General features: G+C 40.1%; 1 protein-coding gene across 6 annotated transcripts in view; it reads left to right on the forward strand.

The window, feature by feature from the left end:
- The window catches only part of AP4S1 (adaptor related protein complex 4 subunit sigma 1), a 70627-nt gene that overhangs the window by 26293 nt on the left and 22955 nt on the right, over positions 1-21379 (forward strand). For 2 of the 6 annotated variants that reach the window (XM_061159080.1, XM_061159079.1), the window contains exons 2-6: positions 1084-1294; positions 3953-4039; positions 5015-5083; positions 8803-8814; positions 17845-21370. In XM_061159080.1, the coding sequence (XP_061015063.1) occupies positions 1157-1294; positions 3953-4039; positions 5015-5083; positions 8803-8814; positions 17845-17973 (435 nt within the window). In that variant the 5' untranslated portion in view covers positions 1084-1156 and the 3' untranslated portion in view covers positions 17974-21370. Of the gene's footprint in view, positions 1-1083; positions 1295-3952; positions 4040-5014; positions 5084-8802; positions 8885-17844; positions 21371-21379 lie in introns of those variants that run through there. The other 4 variants (XM_061159083.1, XM_061159081.1, XR_009695438.1 and 1 more) reach the window with 3 other exon arrangements.

Here is a 21379-nt window from a genome sequence, read left to right on the forward strand (position 1 = left end):
GGAAAGCTAATTAAGTATAAGAATAATGAACATGAGCTGCAACACAGCTGAGTTGGAAATAAAACCGTGAGCGTGAACCCCTAGGAGTAGGAGTGTTAGGGGTCTGTCTTGTCCTCTGAGCTGTGTCTCATCCCTGATACGCAGGCATCCAGGGACGCTGGGCACCATAACATCCATAGAATTCAATTTGCTTGTCCTTGAAATGGGAATAACAGAAGTCCCTGCTGCAGAAAATTGTGAGAACTAAATAATGTATGTAAACTGCTCAGTACCGGACCTTGTAGGGTTTTGTTTGAGGACCTTGACAAATAATTGATGTTACTGTGGCTCCCAGCACTAATGAAAGAACTTCAGTACAGATCCTGTCTCCACTGTCCATAGAATAAAGTTCATATTCCTTAGCATCACTTCTAAAACTAATTTTGTCTTATGTGAGCAGATCAGCTTCCTATGACCATTCTTTCTGCCCCTTGACATGCAACCAAGGTGAGCTTTCCCAGAGCTTTCATTCCCATAATTTCTGTGCCTCAGAGTCACTCCCTCTGGGTCATTATTCAATGTCTTGCCTAATTTTTAATTAATTTTTAATCAATTTAATCAATTTTTAATCAATTTAAAAATGCCCCTTCTCTGGGAAGCCGTTCCCAACTCTCCGGTGAGGCTCCCTGCACCTCCCTTTTGTGCACCACAGAAGTTTGCCCGTCCCAGTAAAACTTACACTGTGTAATGCTGTTACTTACCTACCTGCCCAGCGCCTTTGCTAGATGTCATAATCGGAAGATCAGAAATCATTACTTCTTCATCTCCATAATCTCTTTCTGGTGCTTGACACGTAGTTGGCACCCAAGAAGACTGATGAAACAATGGAATGAATATGAGTAGAAGCCCTGTAGATACTCAAAAATGTTTTTGGAGGAAAACTAGTGAAAATCCATCTTTATTTATTAAAACCTCATTTAGTTCACAGGAGTGAAGACAAGTGTTATCAGAAGACACTTTACTTCTGGTTTATCTGTGGAACACATTTATTATGATTCTTGAGAAATTTGATCTTGTCTTTCTGTTGTTCTTTTTGTTCTTCAGGTTCTGGTTACAGCCACCGCTTGCCATATCTTTTGAATTATACTTGGAAAAATAGTGGCCAGAGGAAAAAAAAATGATAAAGTTTTTCCTCATGGTGAATAAACAAGGGCAGACCCGACTTTCTAAGTATTATGAACATGTGGAGATTAATAAGCGTACGCTTCTGGAAACAGAAGTCATAAAGAGCTGTCTCTCTCGATCCAATGAACAGGTAAGTCTGATTCTCTCTTTCATCTCTGCATCCAACTTAGTGTGGCAGATTTGTTATTACTGAGTCTCAAGGGCCATCGTTTTCTTTGAACCCCATTCTTTCAATAGCTATTAGAGAAAATAACAAATGAAGTGAAATGAAGACTGGCGCACAGCTCTCTTTACATCCCCTTAAGGAAAAGAAAAGCAAAGAAAATCAGGGAAAGTCTTGGGTTCGTATTTAGGTCAGCACATTTGTCTCATTGCACTATGGAAGTGGCAAATTTACTCCTGCTAATAGATATACCTTCTTTTTTTGTTCGTGAGAACTGAGCCCTTGGAACTCGCAGGAGTGCCTGTAGCAGATGGCTTTCTTTAAGCCAAAAGATGAGGTCAAATGACCAGGATAGAGGGAGACACTCAAGACCCACTTTGTGCCAGAGGATAATAATATGATTCTCATGTGGAATAGGGTGTTTTTTATTCTGCTTATCATTTTTATAAATTTACCACCAACATAAAACTGGAACAAGTAATTTAAAAACAAAACAAAATTGATTTGAACTTGTCTTATTATATAGATGAGAGAAATGAAAATTAGCAAATGCATGTGAAACAACTAATCGATCCATTCTGCCAAAATTGAGTTTAAATTGAATCATTAAAATAATACTAAATGGGAATTTAAAAAACTGAGCCTACTTTTACAAGGGGTTTTAATTGGAGAATTACTTAGTCCAGGCCCTAAACTTGGAATCCTTTGGAAATCATGGAGCAAACTAAGGCAAAATCAGAAAGTCTATATAAATCACCCATTAATTTGCCATTTCTCTATTTCACTGACTATATAGAAAGGCTGCTTGTAGGAACCACTGGTAAGTCATAAAATATTAAGGTACATCAGTGCTCAGAAGTGACGCATCGACACTATGTTTCCCTTGGCATATAAATTGATTTTCCAGTCGGAACATCTCAGTCCTCTTTGAATTACTGCTTTGGCCTGCCATGGCACACACTGCTTTATGCAGTTGTCAAAAGGAAACTGAAACTATTAAAGAACTGTGTTAATAGCCATAGACTTTAAGTAAGGGTAAACAGACTGCAGAAGCATTTCTGTTTGAATCTTTCTACAGAATGCAGGCACTCCACAATTTCAAACATCATTTTCACTGATAGGTTACCCTCTGAAATATATGCTTTGGAATGAGTATACCATTAGATATTTTTGAAGCATTCTAAATTATCTTAGATCTTAGAGGGAACCCAAAAGTAACACAGTCTCAGCTTCATTTTTATTTTATCCACAAAGGTACTTTGATACTTTTTTTTTGAATGTAGGAAACTCCTGAGAGGCTTTGAAAAATGTTCCTCAGTTCTTTCAAATAGGAAGTGATTCCTTGAAAGATCTGACTGAGCAGAAATTATACTGGCTCTGCAGTGAACCTAAAGCTGTAGAATGGGCCTGGATTTGATGGTTTTTATCCTAATTTCAAAAAAACACCTCAAACCCTTCCATTAAATAGATTGTCGAATGGCTTCCCATGGAAAAAATGCCATAATCAAAGCTTGCAGCTTCAGGAATTCCCTGGCAGTACAGTGGTAGGCAGAGAAGGCAATGGCACCCCACTCCAGTACTCTTGCCTGGAAAAATCCCATGGACGGAGGAGCCTGTAGGCTGCAGTCCATGGGGTTGCTGAGTCAGACATGCCTGAGCGACTTCACTTTTACTTTTCACTTTCATGCATTGGAGAAGGAAATGGCAACCCACTCCAGTGTTCTTGCCTGGAGAATCCCAGGGACCGTGGAGCCTGGTAGGCTGCCATCTATGGGGTCGCACAGAGTCGGACACGACTGATGTGACTTAGCAGCAGCAGCAGTGGTTAGGACTCTTCCCTTTTACTGCCATGCCCATGGTTTTGATCCTTGGTCAGGGAACTAAGATCCTGCATGCCACACAGTGCGGTCAAAAAAAAACCTTGAAGCTTCATTCCCAGGTATATCTGAATGTCATAGAGCAACGTATCCCAGTGCAAGAAGTGATACAGTTCTTAATCACGTTTGGTCAAGCAAACCCAGAAGTCTAAAGGAAGGGCAACACTGTACCTTCATCCTGCTGGTTGAATTCCTGTCCACCCAGGGTCTTCCTCTCCCTTTTTATATAGCGGTGTTAGGGGAGAGATGAATGGGAAGTGAGTTGTTTTCTCCACTAGTCAATAGTGGTAAGCTATTTATTAATTCTTATAAAGCACTATTTACAATGGATGATTTTTGTCTAGTATCTGTCACATAAAAACCATCTTTAAATAATTTTTTAAAAGGGCCTGTGCTGTGCTGTGCTTAGTCGCTCAGCCATCTTGTGACTCTTTGCGACCCCATGGACTGTAGGCCATTAGGCTTCTCTGTCCATGGAGATTATCCAGACAAGATTCCTGGAATGGGTTGCCATGCCCCCCTCCAGGGGATATTTCCAAGCCAGGGACCTAACTCCTGTCACTTATGTCTCCTGCATTAGCAGGCGGGTTCTTTACCACTGGCGCCACCTGGGAAGCCCTGTGTAACATCTTAGTGTTGTATATTTCTAGGAATGTGTAGACAGATACTCAGATCAGAACCTATGCATGCCATTTTGAAGAAATCCCTGCCAACCTTAGGAATTAATATCTAATTTTGTTTTGTCTAGTGCTCTTTCATTGAATATAAGGACTTTAAGCTGATATACCGGCAGTACGCAGCTCTCTTCATTGTAGTTGGAGTTAATGACACAGAGGTAAGATAATAGAAGAGCTTATGGAAAATATAAGAAAATTAGGAATAACAGTCTGCTTTTTATTCCTCTTTAAATTGACACTTTCTTCCCCACTTACCTCCACAAGCCTTATCTTGACTCTGGAAAGATATTGTTTTGTTTGTGTTTTGTTCTAAGGGTATTGGGTTTTTGTCAAGGCTGGGGAAAGCTATGTGGAAGAGATATACTAGGATTTTTCTTGGATTAGATGAGCAGCTTGTGAAGAAGCTTGAGACCACAGAATGCCTTCCTTGACCCTAAGCAATGCCAGTTTCCTGCCCTCGTTCTGTGTGGTACAAGGGGGCCCTAAGCCAAGGGTAGAGGCCAGACAATTGTGGTGTTAAACCTCGGCTGACTTGACAGAAGCCAGAGCAAACTGTGAATGTGAATGTGCTATGATTACGTCTCATCAGATACAGTTCGCCTTTTCAGAAATGTCAGTCTCAGATCTATAGCCCCTTTGGCCATGGCATCCCTGAAAAGGGTGTTTAAGATCTAAAATACTTTGAAATCTCAGTTGATTGTTTTTCACCCATGCACCAAACTTTGAAACAGTTTCCCCATCTTCTACAGATAGAAAAGTGACAACACGAAGACCCTGAAGGGAAAAAAAAAACCAAACAACTGGCTTTAGCCGTTGGTCATGAAGTCAGGGAATAAACCTCAAAACTCTAATCACTAGACTCAGTCTAGTTTCAGTTCAGCTAGGTTCATCACGAACTTTTCAAAAAATCTTAGAGGTTAAGGTTTTCTACATTTCCCCTGTTGATAAGCTTCCTTTAAACAAATAAGTCCTAGAATTATTCTGAATATTTGTCAATAGGAAGCTCCTTTGCTCACGTTATCTGCTTCCCAAGCCAAATGCTCTAAAACCTGGCTGCTGACGGGGTGGCTCCATGTCTGATTTCCCCATATTGTCACCCTGAAACTGTTTATACCATTCCTTTTTTATTTCAGAACGAGATGGCAATTTATGAATTCATCCATAACTTTGTGGAAGTTTTAGATGACTACTTCAGCCGAGTGGTAAGTCTAATGACTTAAAAATGGTTTTCATCCTTCGCCCAATTTTTAAGAAATAGGTCTATATAAAAAACATGTGTTAATATAGAGCTTTAATATTTAAAAGTTAAAAATCAAATAATGCCAGATTTTCTTTACCTTTCCTTCTGGCTCATCCAAAGTGTTCGAAACTATGCTATGTCTAGATCTCTATACAGAGCCAGTTCTATAAGAATAAGAACCTCTTGTGTCTTTTTCTCAGTTAAGACATTTTGCTATATAAATCGATCCCTTATTCTTTCTTCTGCTTCCCCTCCTAGGACACCAAGACCCTTTTAGTTTAAGATTCATTTCCATGCAAACCCTTGCTGTGAGGATCAGAACCAACTCCCCTTAAGGAATACATGAGTTCCTTTCCAACAGTCCTTTATTTTAACAGTTGTACTGAAATGTAATTTACTGACATACAATTCCCATTTAAAGTATATAGTTTTTAGTATGTACTCAGAGTTGTGAAACCATCACCACAAAGTTTAAAAATATTTCACCATCCCAAAAAGAAACACCGTACTCATTAGCATTTCTCTTCCACTTATCTACTCCACTTGCTCCAAGCCCTAGATAATCTCTAATCTACTTTCTGTCTCTATAGGTTTGCCTGTTCTAGACATTTTATATAAATAGAATTATATAAAGTTCAATAATATGTGGTCTTTTATGACTGAATTTTTTACCTTAGCATAATGTTTTCAAGACATTGATCACATTGTAGTGTCTGTCAGTACTCCTTTTCTTTTTATTGCTGAATAATATTCCATTCTGTGGATATACAATATTTTGTTAATTCATTCTTCAGTTGATGGACATTTGGATTATTTATACTTTTTGTCTATTATGAGTAATACCACTATGAATGCTTGTATACACATTCTTGTGTGGAATCATGTTTTCAGTTCTCTTGGGTATATACCTAGGAGTAGAATTGGGGGGTGATATGGTATTGCCATGTTTATCATTTTGACGAACTGCCAAACTGTTTTCAAAAATGGCTCCATGATTTAAATTCTCACCAGCAGTATATGAGAGTTCTAATTCTCCACATCCTCACCAAACCTTGTTATTATCTGTGTTTTTGATTATAGCCATCCCAGTGGGTATGAAATGGTATAAATAAGTTGTGAGTTTTATTTGCTTTTCACTAATGGAAAACAGTGTTGAGCATCTTTTCATGTGTTTATTGGCCATCTGTATATCTTCTTTGGAGAAATGTTTGTTCACACCCTTTGCCCATTTTTGAATTTCATTATTTGTCTTTTTTATTGTTGAGTTGTGAAAGTTCTTGATGTAGTCTGAGTATAAATCTCTTATCAGACATGACTTGAAAATGCTGTCTCCATTCAGTGGTTTTCTTTTCACTTCCTTGATGCTGTCTTTTGAAACACAATAGTTCTTAATTTTGAAGAAGTTAAATTATTCTGCTGCTTATGTTTTGGTGTCATGTCTAAAAAGGCTTTTGCCTAACCTAAGGTCATAAAGATTTACTCTTTATGTGTTCTTTTCTTTTTTTCCCAACTCAGACCTTATTGATTTCAATGTTATATTTGTTTCATTTATATAATAGTTTTAGCTCCTGCTTTTAGTTCTTTGAGCCATTTTGAGTAATTTTTGTATATGGTTTGAAGTAGGGGGTCTCACTTCATGTTATATCCAGTTGTCCGTGTGCCATTTGTAGAGAAGACTATTCTCCCTACCCCACCCTCATTTAATTGTGTTGGCACCCTTGTCAAAAAAATCACTTGACCATAAATGTAACAGGCTTTATTTCTGGATTTTCAGTTCTTGTCTTCTGTATGTCTTTCTGCATACAGATATGTATGTTTATCCTTCTGCCAGTACCACTATATCTTGATGACTTTAGCTTTGTGGTTAGTTTGTAATCCAACAGTCTTTTAAAAAAGAACCAGTGAAGATGTTTTATTCTGCTACCATAGGCTTTCCTGAGACTTGGTTAGACATTTTTAACAAGCAGTAGTGACACAGGCTAATTTTTCAAACTTGTTTTGTTTATTTCATTTTGCTCTTAAATAAAGAGATTAGGAAGGAACTGTTTCCAAGCTGCTTCCTCTTGAGGCAATGAGTGGAATCTGCTCCATAATTAGTACTCTTGAGTGCACTATAGGGCAAAACTCATGTTGAAAGTTGTATCTTCTCCTAACTCCTAATGCCAGAAGTAAAGTTTGGCAAACTCCTTCTTTGTGGGACAATCAACTAGCCAGCTTTCATTGCCTTCATGCAGTTTGTTCTCAGTTTGAAAAGTATGGTTCCTAGACCAGTAACGTAAGTATTACGTGGGATAAACTCTTGGCCTACCCCAGACTATTGAGTCAGTCTGGATTGAGGTGCTGCAAACTGTGTTTTAACAAGCCTTCCAGGTGATTCTGATGCCTGCTTCAGTTTGAGAGCCACTGTCTTAATGCATGAGGCTTGCTGTCAGCCATTTCCTAATTCAACGACTAGAGCTAGGAAGCGGCTGAGTGGCCTGTGACATGGTAGTGCATCCAGCTAGGAAGGCATTGGTGCCCTCCAGAGCTGAAAGAGATGCTTATCTCTTGACGACCACTCTGTTAAGACAGACTGGTTCCAAGTCAGGGTCTGTGATTCAGAGCTGGCCATGGTTAGCCACTTTAAGAGAACACCTATCAAGTAGAATATAATTTCCCAAAATAGCAATGTTTTAAACCTGGGAGAATGAAGAGAGGGTCCAAGCACTATCATTGCTAAGGTTTGTAAAATTATGATATTCAGTAACTGAGAATAAATAGCAGGTTGCTGAATGATAGCTGGTATTTTTGGGAGAGAGTCGGTGACCACATAAACCACAGAAGTGAAGATTAGAATTTAATTTAAGCCAGTTGATTATACAGGACTTGGATAGTACTAAGGGATGACCCGGTTTAGGATGACAGTAGCAAAAAGAAGAGAAGGAGGAGAGAGAAGAGTACCATGGGAAATAAAATCCATCCCACTCCTGGAGAATGCCTTGTCATCTAAGATTTATTTTTAGGTTTGTGAGTTTTAAACTTTCTTTCTTGGTCTATTTTTAATCTTTGGAGTTTCCAGATCTTAAATTTGGAGATCAGTCTCATGCTGTCTGGGTTGAAAGAAGCATCTTAGCATCACGTTTCAATACAGAGCCAGCCCAGTTAGCTTCAAAAGAGGCAGGACTTATGTATCTGTGTCATCATTTGTGGATTTGCCATAATTTATTAACTAGTCCTTCCTTTGATAGACACCTAGCTTGTTTTCAGTAATTTGCTACAGTAAATAACATTACCCTGAATATCCTAGCACACATCACGGTGCCATTATTGAATTGTTTCCTTAGGATAAACTTCTAGAAGTAAGACTGATGGATTCAAACTAGTGTGCACATTATTACATTTTTTGATATACATATCAAATTACCTATGTTCTATAAAGGATGAATTAGTTTATTCCCTCTATACTCTAAAAGTGAATTGTTCTGGCCTATAAATGTCCTCCAAACGGCAGCCTATTTCTTTTTTCAAATCACCATCCCAAACGCAGAGCCTCCGCGTGCTCCAGCTCCTGCTTATAGAGCAGCCTCTCCCCGCTGCTTCCAGGCTGGCGGCCAGAGCAGGCGCTGTCTCTGCTAAGTGACAGGTCTCTGCATTGTGTCCCGGTGTCTCCTTCTCATCCTTGGACTCTTTTCTCTTTTCCAGAGTGAACTAGATGTATCCTTTTTCAGTGCTGTGAGCCAAGTTTTCCACACTAGTTGGCAAAGGACAGGCTAGTCCCGATCAGGTAAGTGCCAAAGGCTGGGAATCCAGTATCCGGAAGGCTCACCATCAATAGCTCTGACAAGACATAGAGGTACGGGTGATTTGCAGAAACTCTCTACCCATTTTCACGACAATTCTTGTATTTTTCATACAGGGCAATATGGTGATGGTGTTTAATGATCACTGTTACATATTAATCTAACTTACATATATGGGATAGACTTTTTCAGAATTCAAATAAAACAGCCAGAAAGGGCTTGGTCCTCCTACAGAGAATGGATTTTCACGGTCCAGGTATAAATCTCCAGAAATTCCCCACATGATCAAGAAGGCTTCCAGGAATGATAAACTGGAAGGTTAAAGAAATTGCCTGGCTTGTGTTCATTTCCTTTTATAGCAGAGGAAATTCTCCTTTTCTTCTCTTCTCCCTTTTAAATCAAAGTATCCAAGGGGCCCAAGAGCAGCATGATTTGCTTAGAATACTGCTGATTTTGGCAGGAGCACACCAAGCTTTGTGTGAGTGCTCTGGAGGCAAGTTGTCTTTTAATTTTTACCTAAGAAATCCGCTTACCACTTGAAAGCAATAAATAGAATAGTTCTTTGAGAGAACATTAGGCTTGAATCTAAAATAGTAACATTAATTATAATAAGTATATATTAATTATAGCCGTTATGTATGTACATATACATATGTGCTGTGCTTAGTCACTCAGTTGTGTCCAACTCTACATAGACTGTAGCCCGCCAGGCTCCTCTGTCCATGGGGGTTTTCCATTTCCATTTCCATTCCATGGAATACAGGAGTGGGTTGCCATGCCATCTTCCACGGGATCTTCCCCACCCAGGGATTGAACTCAGGTCTCCCCCATTGCAGGTAGATTCTTTATCATCTGAGCCACCAGGGAAGCCCGTATAGACATACATACACACACATATATACATACCTATATTTGTGTGTGTGTATACACACAGACACACACACACACAGATTAGAAACCTATGTCCAGCACCAGTATGTCAGTATATTCGGGGAAATGGCCATTTACCTTTTATTCTTGATAGAAATTGGCATGTTGATAAAGTTCATTTGCAGGCTGTGTTTGGAAGCCTCTGTAAGTTAACCAGGGAAATCTGAGTGCCCTCTAGTGGTGAGTGACCTAAATCTGTGGTCCTTTTGACCTAGCAGACCCAAGACCAGGCTGCATACTAGGGTGTATTTTTATTCAGCATGTAATATTCCATTTTAACTAAATCTTTTAGGCAATTCAAAATAAATCTCTTCCTCCTTACATAGGGGAATAATAAAAATGCCTTTTGATTTAAGAAGTTATGGCACTGGTGGTAAAGAATCCACCTGCCAATGCAGGAGACTTGAGAGACACAGGTTTGATCCCTGGGTTGGGAAGATCCCCTGGAGGAGGGCATGGCAGAGCACACCAGTATTCTTGCCTGGAGAATCCTATGGACAGAGGACCCTGGTGGGCTACAGTCCATAGCATCACAAAGAGTCAGACATGAGTGAAACAACTTAGCATGCACACACAGTAAGTTAGCAAAAGCATTTAATAGATATTTTGCCAGAAATATAGACACTCAGGTTCTGCTTTCAGTCCTGCCACCAACTGGGTGTGTGTATCAGACAAAACACATAAACTCCTCATCTCAGAATGATGCAATTAAACTGGAAGAGCTTTAATACCCTCTCAGCTTTAGTGTTTGATGTTGCCTTACACCTAGAGCAGGATGGGAGAGTCTTTCAAGTCTAGATACTCAGAATTCAAGTGAGTCAGATGTAGTAGGGCGTGTATTATAGTTGGACTCATCGTGTTGATGTGTCTTATATAGTGACTAGGTGTTTATTAGAAGTAAAGATGGGTTTGTCTTTGTATCTGTCTAGTGTATAGTATAGGTCAGTGTAATGAGCTCCAGCATTCTTGTTTGCATTTAATTTTCACACTAAAGCACACAATTTGTCTCTTTCCATCATTTTATTTCGCTTCATTTTTGCCTTCTCTTCCGCTCTGACCTACTTAACCTATTTACTGTCCCTCAGCAGTTACTTAGGCACATCCATTTGACAGATTAGGAATTTTTCCTCACTTAGAGAAGGGAGCTAAGTCTGCAGATCTGGAAGTGTATGTCTACTTGAGGTGAAGTTCACATGGCCCTCCCACGGTCTAAAAGCATGACAGCTGGCAGGGCAAGGGCACCAGTCTTCTATTGACCTTCTTAAAGGGTTTTTACCCTCAGCCATCTGAAAAAAAGTCACATTACAAACCCACAACTCTACTCTGCCTCATACATAGTTCTGTTTAATCTGTCACATCAAAGACCTCCAGGGAAGACTTCTCCACACAAGTGTTTAACGGGAAAACAAGGGAGCCCTTTAGAGGTGCTGCCCATAGACATCCTGCATCAGCGCTCTGGTAGCTTGTACCTGGGAACCTGCCAGAGCAACCAACATTGTGCCCAGAAAGTAGCTTCCTTGGGCCTTGAGACGTTGAACCAGCAGCTAACCCAGTTGCAACCTGGAGCCAGCTACCCGGGACAGGTCATGACCTTTGTGTTTGCTTAGATTAGGAAAGCCCTCCGTGTCAGTCCCTAGGGGTACAGACATGATTTAACCTCACGGAATTCCCAAGAAGCTCTTTACTCACAGTCTCTCTCCAGAGACATTACCACCCTGTAGCTTTTAAAGGAGGGGGTGGTTTTCCAGAGTCTGCAGGGTTAGACACTGGGAAATTCAAAGTACCATTTACATATCTCCCTAGTACAGGCTTGTTCTACTTCTGGTAAGACTAACGTCATAGAACAAGGCAGATGGAATGTTAAAAAGAAATGACCTAAGCTCCAGAAATCAGGACAGAGATTCTGGCTTGTTGAAAACCCTTCTACTGAGTGGGAACTCTCTGTTGCAGAGGTAGTGTCGGGTAGGGCAGCCTGCACCCCAGGGGCCAGGCACGGACAGTGACCTAAATCCTTCATGTCGCACCGTAGCAGCGCCTGGACCCTCTTCACATTCCACTCCACCTGTGGGGCTGGTTGGTGCCTGAGGGCTTCTCTCAGGAAAGTTTGCCCTACCTGATACTTTGGTAGACTGATTAAAGACTTCAAATTCCACGAATCAAGATAGTTCTTAGGAACCAACTGAGGAGCCTCTCAAAATGTGTTCAGCTCCAGAGCCCCAGGTTTGCTGAACTCTCCAGACAAGTCATAATTCAAAGGAGCAGCTCGAGCCCCCTTCTGCTAAATAGTCAGAGGGTGGCACCAATGAACCGCACTGTGTGGGAGAAGTCCAGTTCCTCCCCAGCTCAGGGCACACCTGCCGTGTATGAAGGCACTGAAAACCTTGACACCCCGTTTGGAATTTGGGGCCTTTGAAGAGGCTTAAACACTTTGTTTATTTGGGCTAGAGTGGAATGCAGCAGTGCCGTCTTTGGACCTGGACAGCCAGGGTCCCCTTCCTGGGCCCTGTGCTTTTAGAGGACCCCCCCTCTAGCTCTCCTCAGCAGCATCCCTCACTGTGGGATAAGGGTACTCACCGAGAGCCTGCAGGGTCCCCCATCCACTCCTTGACCACCCTTGAGCTACCTGGATCCTCAGAATTTGGTGGGTACCTGGACATCCCAGTGCCTGCCGCCAGGGCCTCTGCAGGCTTCTCTCCCATTCGTAACCCAGGACTGAGGGCAGGAATGATGGAGAGGCTGGGATGGTAACAGGGGTATTCCACACACATGCGTGAGAGGAAAAGTCAGGAATAGGCTGGGGTCCCTATTTATATTCTTGTGCCCACAAATACAGGCTAGGTCTAGAGTCCAGAAACGTCTTCTTCATTCAAAAATATCTTAAAATCTTTAGAACACTTATGTTTTTATTTCACAAGTGCTTAAAGCCCAAAAACCTGAGCAATTAATTCCAGAACCTTAAAGCTCATATGGGTGATATGGAACATGCCTTCTTTACTGCAACTGAGGGTGGGGAGTAGGGAAGGCCTCCATCCTGTCTGCTAGCTGCAGGGTGTACCCCAGGAGGAACAAAGGGACCCTGTCAACAGTAAGCAACACTACCAAGATTTGCCATCAGGCCCTGTCAGGTCCCAGTGGGGTGTGTGTCTGTCGTTCCTTCATTACTTTCCTAAAATCCCAAATACCTTTAGAGGTCTAGAAACCAGAATAGGGCTTCTCCAAATGGGAGATAACTCCAGCCTGACTTAATGAGAAATCACAAAAGTACTTGTTCAACTTGGGGCTACAGAAATATTGGCAAGAAGACCAAAGAAATTCTCCAGGCAAGTCATCCAACACTGAAGCGGCAGCTTCTAAAGGAACTGAAATGGTCTCTCAGAAATTTACAGTAATTAATTGTTATTACAAAAGAATTTCTTTTGAGGTATGGTGAAGCATGTGATTACATCAGGAATGGTTTGAAAATATCAGAAAGGAGAAACTAGCTTTCTTGTCCCTGAAGGTTACTTTTAAAGTCAGAGGGTTTGCCTACTTTGGAGCTGGAAGAAAACGATATAATCATCAGTTTAAGTCTCACTTTTTAGACGAGGAGGCTGAGGCTCAGGGATGGGTACCTGCTCTGCCCCAAAGCTGCTCTGTGGATTGCTAACCCATAGTGTTGCTTTGCGACAGGGCTGGTGTTGGCCTCTGGGTTTCCAGGGCCTTTGATTCTAGGGCTATACATTTGATAGATTAAATTTGACACAGTTTTTGAAAATTCAAAATCATCTGGAGTAGACGGTAGCAATTTAGTGTCTAAGAAAACTTGCATAAAGTGTCTGTCACCATTTGTTGTCTTGGTGTTTTCTGAATTAGAGAAGAAGTTTTAGAGAAACACTGGGCTTTGTTTGGTTGGAGGAGTTGGAAACCATGAAACATTTTGAAGAGAGTACCTGAATGTCTTGATAAGAGCTTGCTTTCCAAAAGTGAAATTCACCTCAGAGACTTCTAAACATCTTTTTCCCCCTTTTAAAACTATGTCCCTTGGAGGCAGGGCTGCAAGAGAAGAGAAGCTGGCCCATGGGCCCAAGGGAATTTGTGCAGCTAATCCAGTCTTTGGGAAGGGCGGGCATGGAGGGGTAAGGGGGCCATGGGCCTCTCCAGCATGAGTTCCAGTCAGGTTAGGAGTAGTTAGTCTCAGAATTAGCAACAGCCCCCAAGGGACTGTTCCAAGCCATTCACCTGGGAAAGGGATATGAAAGTTCCAGATTAAACAGTTCTGCCTTCGAGACTGTTTTGGCTCTCCCTAGCTTTCCCCATCTCTGTTTCCTTTACATGTGTTTCTGAGTCCTACAGATACCATATTCACCCCCTCCTATTCCTCCTCTCCCTCCTCACCAGGTCCCTCTGCCTCACCCCCACTCCTTTGGTCCCGTGCTTCTGGTTCTGTTAACTGAGGGACAGTGGAAGCAAGTTATGAGAAGCTGTTAACAGAGAGTTGGGCGGGGGCAGGGGAGAACCACAAGAAATGACAGGTTCATTGACCCCAATTCTGAGTTTGATACATGTATTATTTTACATAGGCCTATGTAAACTAAAAAAAAAAAAAAAAATTATACAAATGTCTTTGTTGCTCTCAGAATAGGAGTGGGTCTTTATGGAAAACCTACTTAACAAAGAAAGACAACACTCCTTTTCAGTGACCTAATTAACAAAAGACCATACAAAGCGTAAAAGTGAACAGAAGACTATTACAGGGAGAATCTATCCAAAACTATGCAGAATCTTCAAGATGATAATCTTGTTTACAGTAGTATTTGATTTTCTGTGGGAAATGTGAACAACTTAGCCCTTTGCAACTTAATCTAATTATATGAGAAATTGAGTTGAAGTATAAAAAAAATGAGTATGTTTCTTCCCCCCACTCTCCTTAAAGAACTTTGCTTAGCTATGACCTTTAAAAAAAGAGAAGAAAGAAAGAAAAATAAGAAGACAAGGGATCTGAGAGCAAAATATAGACTTAGAAAGTTTAGTTCCTAGACAGGGTTCTTTACTGGAATTGCTTTTGAGGTCCTCTTTGAATGTATGCTGCTCGGTTTTTCTCTTCCTAAAGGAGAACTAGACCACCAGGGTGGTATTAAAATACTCTGTTCAAGAAGTGTTTTATGATCCAGAGATCAAAATTCCAATATATAAACTGGAAACATTTCAATCACTTTAATTAAAAAATTGATTTTAAGTGGCACAAATATTACTGGGGCCCTACAGTATTCAACTCCAATCCACATTACCCAGCATTCAGAAAGGCTCTTAGGTTTCTGGGTTGAGAAAAGATGCAGCTTTATGAATCTGTTCTCTGAGAAGCTATTTTTAGTTCCTGTCAGCCCCAACCTTAGGGTGCCCATGAGAGGAAACAAATTTCCTCAAGGATTTTTTAAGTCAGATGAGTTCAGTATAACCTGAAAGTTGGACCCTCTTAAAATAGTCATTATAGCTCATCACATTAATAGAGCTTCAGCCTATGCCTTTCTTGCTTCCTCCTATTCCAAATGTCAGGGCTGAGGTGTGTTTGCCTGTTTATTGCCATGGGCCTTGGCATTTAGGGCATTTTTTTGGTTCCGCTCACCTGGCTAGTAGCCCAAATGCCATTACTCTTGGCTTTGCCAGTGTGTACAAGTTGCTTATGAACCAAATCAAGATATGAAAAACAGCTGGATTCTTATTTTAAAGGCGTCACATGATTCCAAGAGGAAATCAGGTTTCAGGCTTTTGCCTCACATTGGATTTGGTCTGTGGTTTCCCTGTAGCGTGCCAGAAACTTGCATGATTATTAGGGGTTTGAGCCAGATAGTCAGATAGACAGGCCATCACATGCCCACAGTACAGAGTGACCTCATTAAGCAACTCATGTTTCCAGCATGTTGCGAAATTCAGAACTTACCGAAGGATCTTGACCTTGTAATGTAAAGATGTCGGTGGTCGATAAGATTCAGCAGTATATTCTAATCTGAATTTCAAAACATTGGGCTAATTCTTCAAGGGGATATCTGAATTGCTGATCATCTTCTTGCCAGAGATGGCGCAGTCTTTCAAATAGACTACATTAAAATGAGATCTTCTATCTGAGCATCACCCTGGATGGACTGACATTTTCAAAGGCACTAGGCCTTAAAACAAGGTCCTACTATATAGCAGAGAACTATATTGAGTGTCCTATGATAAAACATTATGGAAAAGAACATTTAAAAAAGAATATTGGTGTTACATACATATGTATGAATGTGTATGTACAACTGAATCACTTTGCTGTACAGCTGTAATTAACACATTGTAAGTCAACTATAATTAAAAAAACAACACCTTACCACCAAAAAAATACAACAGGGGGATTCTATAGGGCATTTTTTCATGCAACCACCTGTGCTTCTGCCTTTTTTTATACTGGTCATTCCTGCCTTCCTGTGGCTTCTAAGTTCTGGCTTCTGGGTCCAGCGAACAGGATTAAGTCAAAGGCCTAATATTCCAATCCCAAGTTGGCCATGGATAAAGCAATCATCCATCTAATTGGAAGACATTATTAATAGGTATAACAGAGTAAAGCTTTTTTTTTTCTTTTCTGGGTCACTTAAGGACAGTTCCCATGGGCTCCTGAAAAACAGTTTATTCTGCGGAAGGACTATTTTCACAGAGCTTAATGAGGTATTAACACAGAACCTAATAGAAACTTAAAAGTCATTCACAGGATTGTCTCATTCTCTGTAGATGTACTTCACTAAACAAGTACAATAGCCTTGAACATCTGGAATTACTAGTGACTCATTTTACAAAGATTTACTAATTATGAACTCTCCTTGTACATTTAATCACTCCCTGTTGAATGAAGTTTGTCTATTTGAAATAATCCATCAGTTTTTTTTTTTTTTTAAATAGACCAAGATCCTGCTCTTTGGTAATGGAAACCTAACATAGTAAAGTGTAGACTTTAGAAATGTTCAACCATTGCCGTCATCACCCTCAGTTTAATTCTCTCTTCCAGTTCAATTTCACAAAGGAAAAGTTAGGTACTCAAATGAAGGAGCTCCTGGGGGAAGAATTTGGCTCTTTTTAATTAGCTAGATATCATAGTCTAACAATGTTTTCTTCTTCCCCTATGTCCTGTCCTGACTTTGTACCAGGAACATCAGGAAGCTAAAGTGGCTCCATAATTCTCAAATGAGTATTTTTAGAACGCTCCATTTACAAGTACTCCCTTGGAAATTGGAATTTTTATCTCCTTGGGAATTAAGTCAGCATTGCCTTGCTTTTCTTCATTCATTTCTCCTACTGATTGTTTTTTTCTTTAGCCTGTCTCATGCTAAGGGTGCTGTGTTGAAAAGGCATTTTTGGGGGTGGAAGTTTGAGGGTGGAGTGAGGGTGTATCCTCAGCAGCCTTGGCCCTCTCCTGAGAAGTCTGGAAGCAGAGCAGCTGAGCCAAAACTTTGGGTGTAAATTCCAAAGTTACAATTACTAGCCATGTGACCATGGACAATGGCTGAGCCTGTTTGTTCCTGTGTAAAATGAGAATAATGTTAGATATTACATCACAGAAACAAAGAGAAGACTGAAATAATGTATGTAAAACACTCAACACAATGCCTGGAGCATAATGAGTATTCAGTAAGTCATAGCTATTTACTGTTGTTATTGCTGCCTGGGAAGATATTGTTCTCGAGGTCAGGTCACACACTCTTACCAAAATTTACTTGCTTTATTCTCCAGCTCTTAGTACATTTTCTCTCCCTCTGGCTAAAAGGTTAAAAGCTAAAGCTGCTCCATTTCTATGTCTATTGTCCAGTTAGCCTAACCAAGGTGAAACTAGGTGTATCTGTGTACATGAAGGTAATAATTTCTAGTATAAACACGAATTTTAATTTTAGGAAATCTGTTAAAAAAAAACTTCATGCTTAGACTAATTTACACTAGAAAAATTCCAAGTCATAAGTTGTTATTTACTGAATGTTAACATTTCTATAACTAATTTCCTTAATAATAACCCTAGATAATGTTTAATTTGGATAAAGTACACATCATTTTGGATGAGATGGTATTAAATGGCTGCATTGTGGAAACAAATCGGGCAAGAATTCTTGCCCCTCTGCTAATTCTTGATAAGATGTCAGACAGCTGAAAACAGAAAGGCTCTGCCAGACAACATCGACTCAAAGGAAATGAGAATACCATGGAGTACCTCTTAACATCGCTAGCCCACAAGAACCTGGAAGACCAAACATCTCAAAACAGGCTATCCTTCCAAAGACTTTTAAACAGGGGTTTTCCACAGTTCCTAAATGGAAAACAAAAGTGTATTTTAAAATATGATGTACAAAGAAAAATTTTCTCTAAGCAGAGAGACAAGTTTTATTTTCTGACCATAAGCATTTTTTTTTCCTCACTTGTTTAGATTTTGAGTAGTACTAAGGGAAACTTTTTGGTCTCTGCTTGGCTTTGCAAAGAGATAAGTTCAGGAATAGCACCACCGGGTAGGAAGAAAATGTGAGAGCTCTCCGTTGGCCAATAAACTGTTAAAATTAACTTGAACATGCATAGCAGTTTGAATAATAGTTTTCTGAATGCTATCTTTATCTTTAAAAAGTCAAAAGTTTACCTAATGTGTGTACCTAGTGAAAAATTCTTTCTAGTTTCTAAAAGCCTGATACCTATTTTATAGGTACTTAACAATTACAACGCCATCATGTAATTAACCCTATAAAGAATGTTACTATAACGAGTGGCCAAACATTAAGACAGCCCTTACTGCTATCCTGAAGGCTTCCCAGGTGGTTCAGTGGTAAAGAATCCTGCCAATGCAGGAAGACACAGGTTCAATCTCTAGGTCAGAAGATCCCCTGGAGGAGGAAATGGCAACCTGCTCCAATATTCTTGCCTGGATAATTCCATGGACAGAGGAGCCTGGTGGGCTACAGTCCTTGGAGCTGCAAAGAGTCAGATACAACTGAGCGATTGAGCACACACAGAACTGACTATCCTGTGTGCCATGCTGTAAAGGGTTTACCTTATTAGTAAATTTATTGGTAAATGAAATTTAGTTCAAAGCCTAAAACTGGAATGCAAGAGAATCTCTGTTCAGGTTACTGTGAATCTACCCCTCTCTCTTTTATTCCTTCAACCCCTTCTCCTTCTCCTAAAGCAAAGAAAACTGCTAAGCCACTATAGAAGAGCAATACCCCAATCCTCCCAAATCTTTCTATATTATGCTTTTGCTGCTTCATCAACAGTAGAAGATGCAGAACTGCCTTAGGTAAAAGCATGTTCATGTGCACATTAGGGGTAGGAGGGCAGGTACAATGGAGGAAATACAAATACAGTCTTGATACATGAAGGTATCGTGCCATCCTATGGAATTCAAGAGTTACTTTACCTTCAACACTCTACCCTCCAAAAGAGGACATAAAATGGACACTCTAGGTACTAATTCATTCACTATTAATTTCTCTCTCACTCTCTCATGTATGTGTAGGAGGAATTTTGTTAAAATTCTTTTGTTTATAAAAGTTCACTTATATACTTCAAAAGTTTGTGTCTATGAAAACCAAGGCAATCAGTCAATAATGAATTCCAAAAGATCTTGTTCTGGACTCAGTTCAGGAAGGCAGAGGAAAGGCTTCTGACCTGCCAGAACAGTGAATGGTATGCATCGAGAAACCAAGATTTGGGGAAAGCCCAGTCTAGATCAAAGTGCTTTGGAGGTCTTTCTGAGACATTAGTTGGAAAACACTGTCCTAGTTGATAGGCACTTAATCAGTAGCACATTCAGGTAACTGCTGAAACTGGTACACCAGAAGTAACGAGGGAGTGCATAAAATTAATTTTTGGGTCATACCAAAATAGCATTTAAATAACATGTTGGCACAGATTTTAGTACCTTGAGAGAACAACAACAAAAAAAATACTAGGTAGATACCACTGGAAAAAATACTCCATGTGGAGACCCAAGTAGGTGTCTCATAATACTTGACTCATACAAAGTGAACTGTAATGTGACTCTATGACAGCCTGTGTCATCTCATTTCAGGTTTCTTGCTCAACTGTGACTACCAGCTTAATGATTTTCACATATGAAATTTATGTCTCAGACTGGGCAGTTTTACCTTGTCCTTGGACTTTTCATTCTACAGAAATCCTGGCATTTCAGAGTTACTCACTGTATAACAAGACTCATCAATTTTACCTGCTGTAGCAATGTGCTAGACCAGGATTCAGCAAACCTTTTCTGCAAAGGGCCAGACAGTGAGTATTTAAGGCTTTGTGGGCCATATGGTCTCTGCTGTAACCACTCAGTTCTGCCACTGTAATGCAGAAAGATCCACAGATAATATATAAATAAATCAGCATGGCTATGTTCTAATAAAACCATTTATTTATGGACACTGAAATCTGGATTTCATAAAATTTTCACATCATATTATTAGTCTTTTGATTTTTTCAACCACTTAAAAAATTCAAAACCATATTTAGTTCATGGCCCACACAAAAGCAAATGACAGGCCAGAGTTTGCTGACCCCTGTGCCAGACTAGGGGCTTCCTAAGTGGCTAGTGGTAAAGAATCCACCTGCCAGTGCAGAAGCCACAGGAGACACGGGCTCAATTCCTGGGTTGGGAAGATCCCCTAAAGCAGGAAATGGCAACCGTCTCCAGTATTCTTGCCTGGAGAATCCCATGCACAGAGGGGCAGGGATGCAGGGGGAGGTTGGACGGGGCTACAGTCCATAGGGTTGCAAAGAGTTAAGATATGACTGAGCCACTGAGCACGTATGTACTTACTAGACTTAAGTCTTGATAAAAGTTGGCTACTGACAGATGTTTTAGAGACTTAAATAATGGCAATACTACACACATAAACTGGATTTTAATTCTACCGCTAATGTAAAGTTCTAGTCATGCATCCATGACTTTTTTTGAGACAATCACCACTACTGCTTTTGTATAAAAGCATAGGTCATACGTTTAAATATTGCTATTATGCTTTATTAGCTTTTATTCTCACAGAGAACTGTGAAGCTAACAATAAGGTGAATTATTTAAATGCTGCCTCTGATTACACAGTCACAATATTCTCATGCAGAGAACAGAAACACTACTCAAATGATTGACTGCAGTGGGAGAAATCTCTAATGTAGAAAGGGAACATACCTTTTAAACAGGTAAATAGTGGGTGATTCCCAAAAATGCTTTTTACTCCTATAAAAGCCATCTGGCTAAATCAGGCCTAGTGACTTTACTTTTACCTAAATGCATAGATATGATAAATCAAAACAATTTGGAAATGGAAATAGAGCCCCCCCTTTAAAAAGGAGGAAACAGCATTATCCCAGTGGTTTCTTTTCACACCAACACAACATTCAAAAATTATTCTTGGATCTTAGACTTACACATCACTGAAAATACAATGGGAAGTAGCAGATTTGGCTATTTTTAGATGAAGAATACTTCAAGACAGAACGTAAGAGCTGGATCACAAGCAAGTGGATGTGTATTTCTGCTAGCTTTCCAGTCTCAGTAAAGTGTATTTACA

The sequence above is a fragment of the Dama dama genome, chromosome 13, assembly GCF_033118175.1.
Source record: "Dama dama isolate Ldn47 chromosome 13, ASM3311817v1, whole genome shotgun sequence".
In the NCBI taxonomy this organism is placed as follows: Eukaryota; Metazoa; Chordata; class Mammalia; order Artiodactyla; family Cervidae; genus Dama; species Dama dama.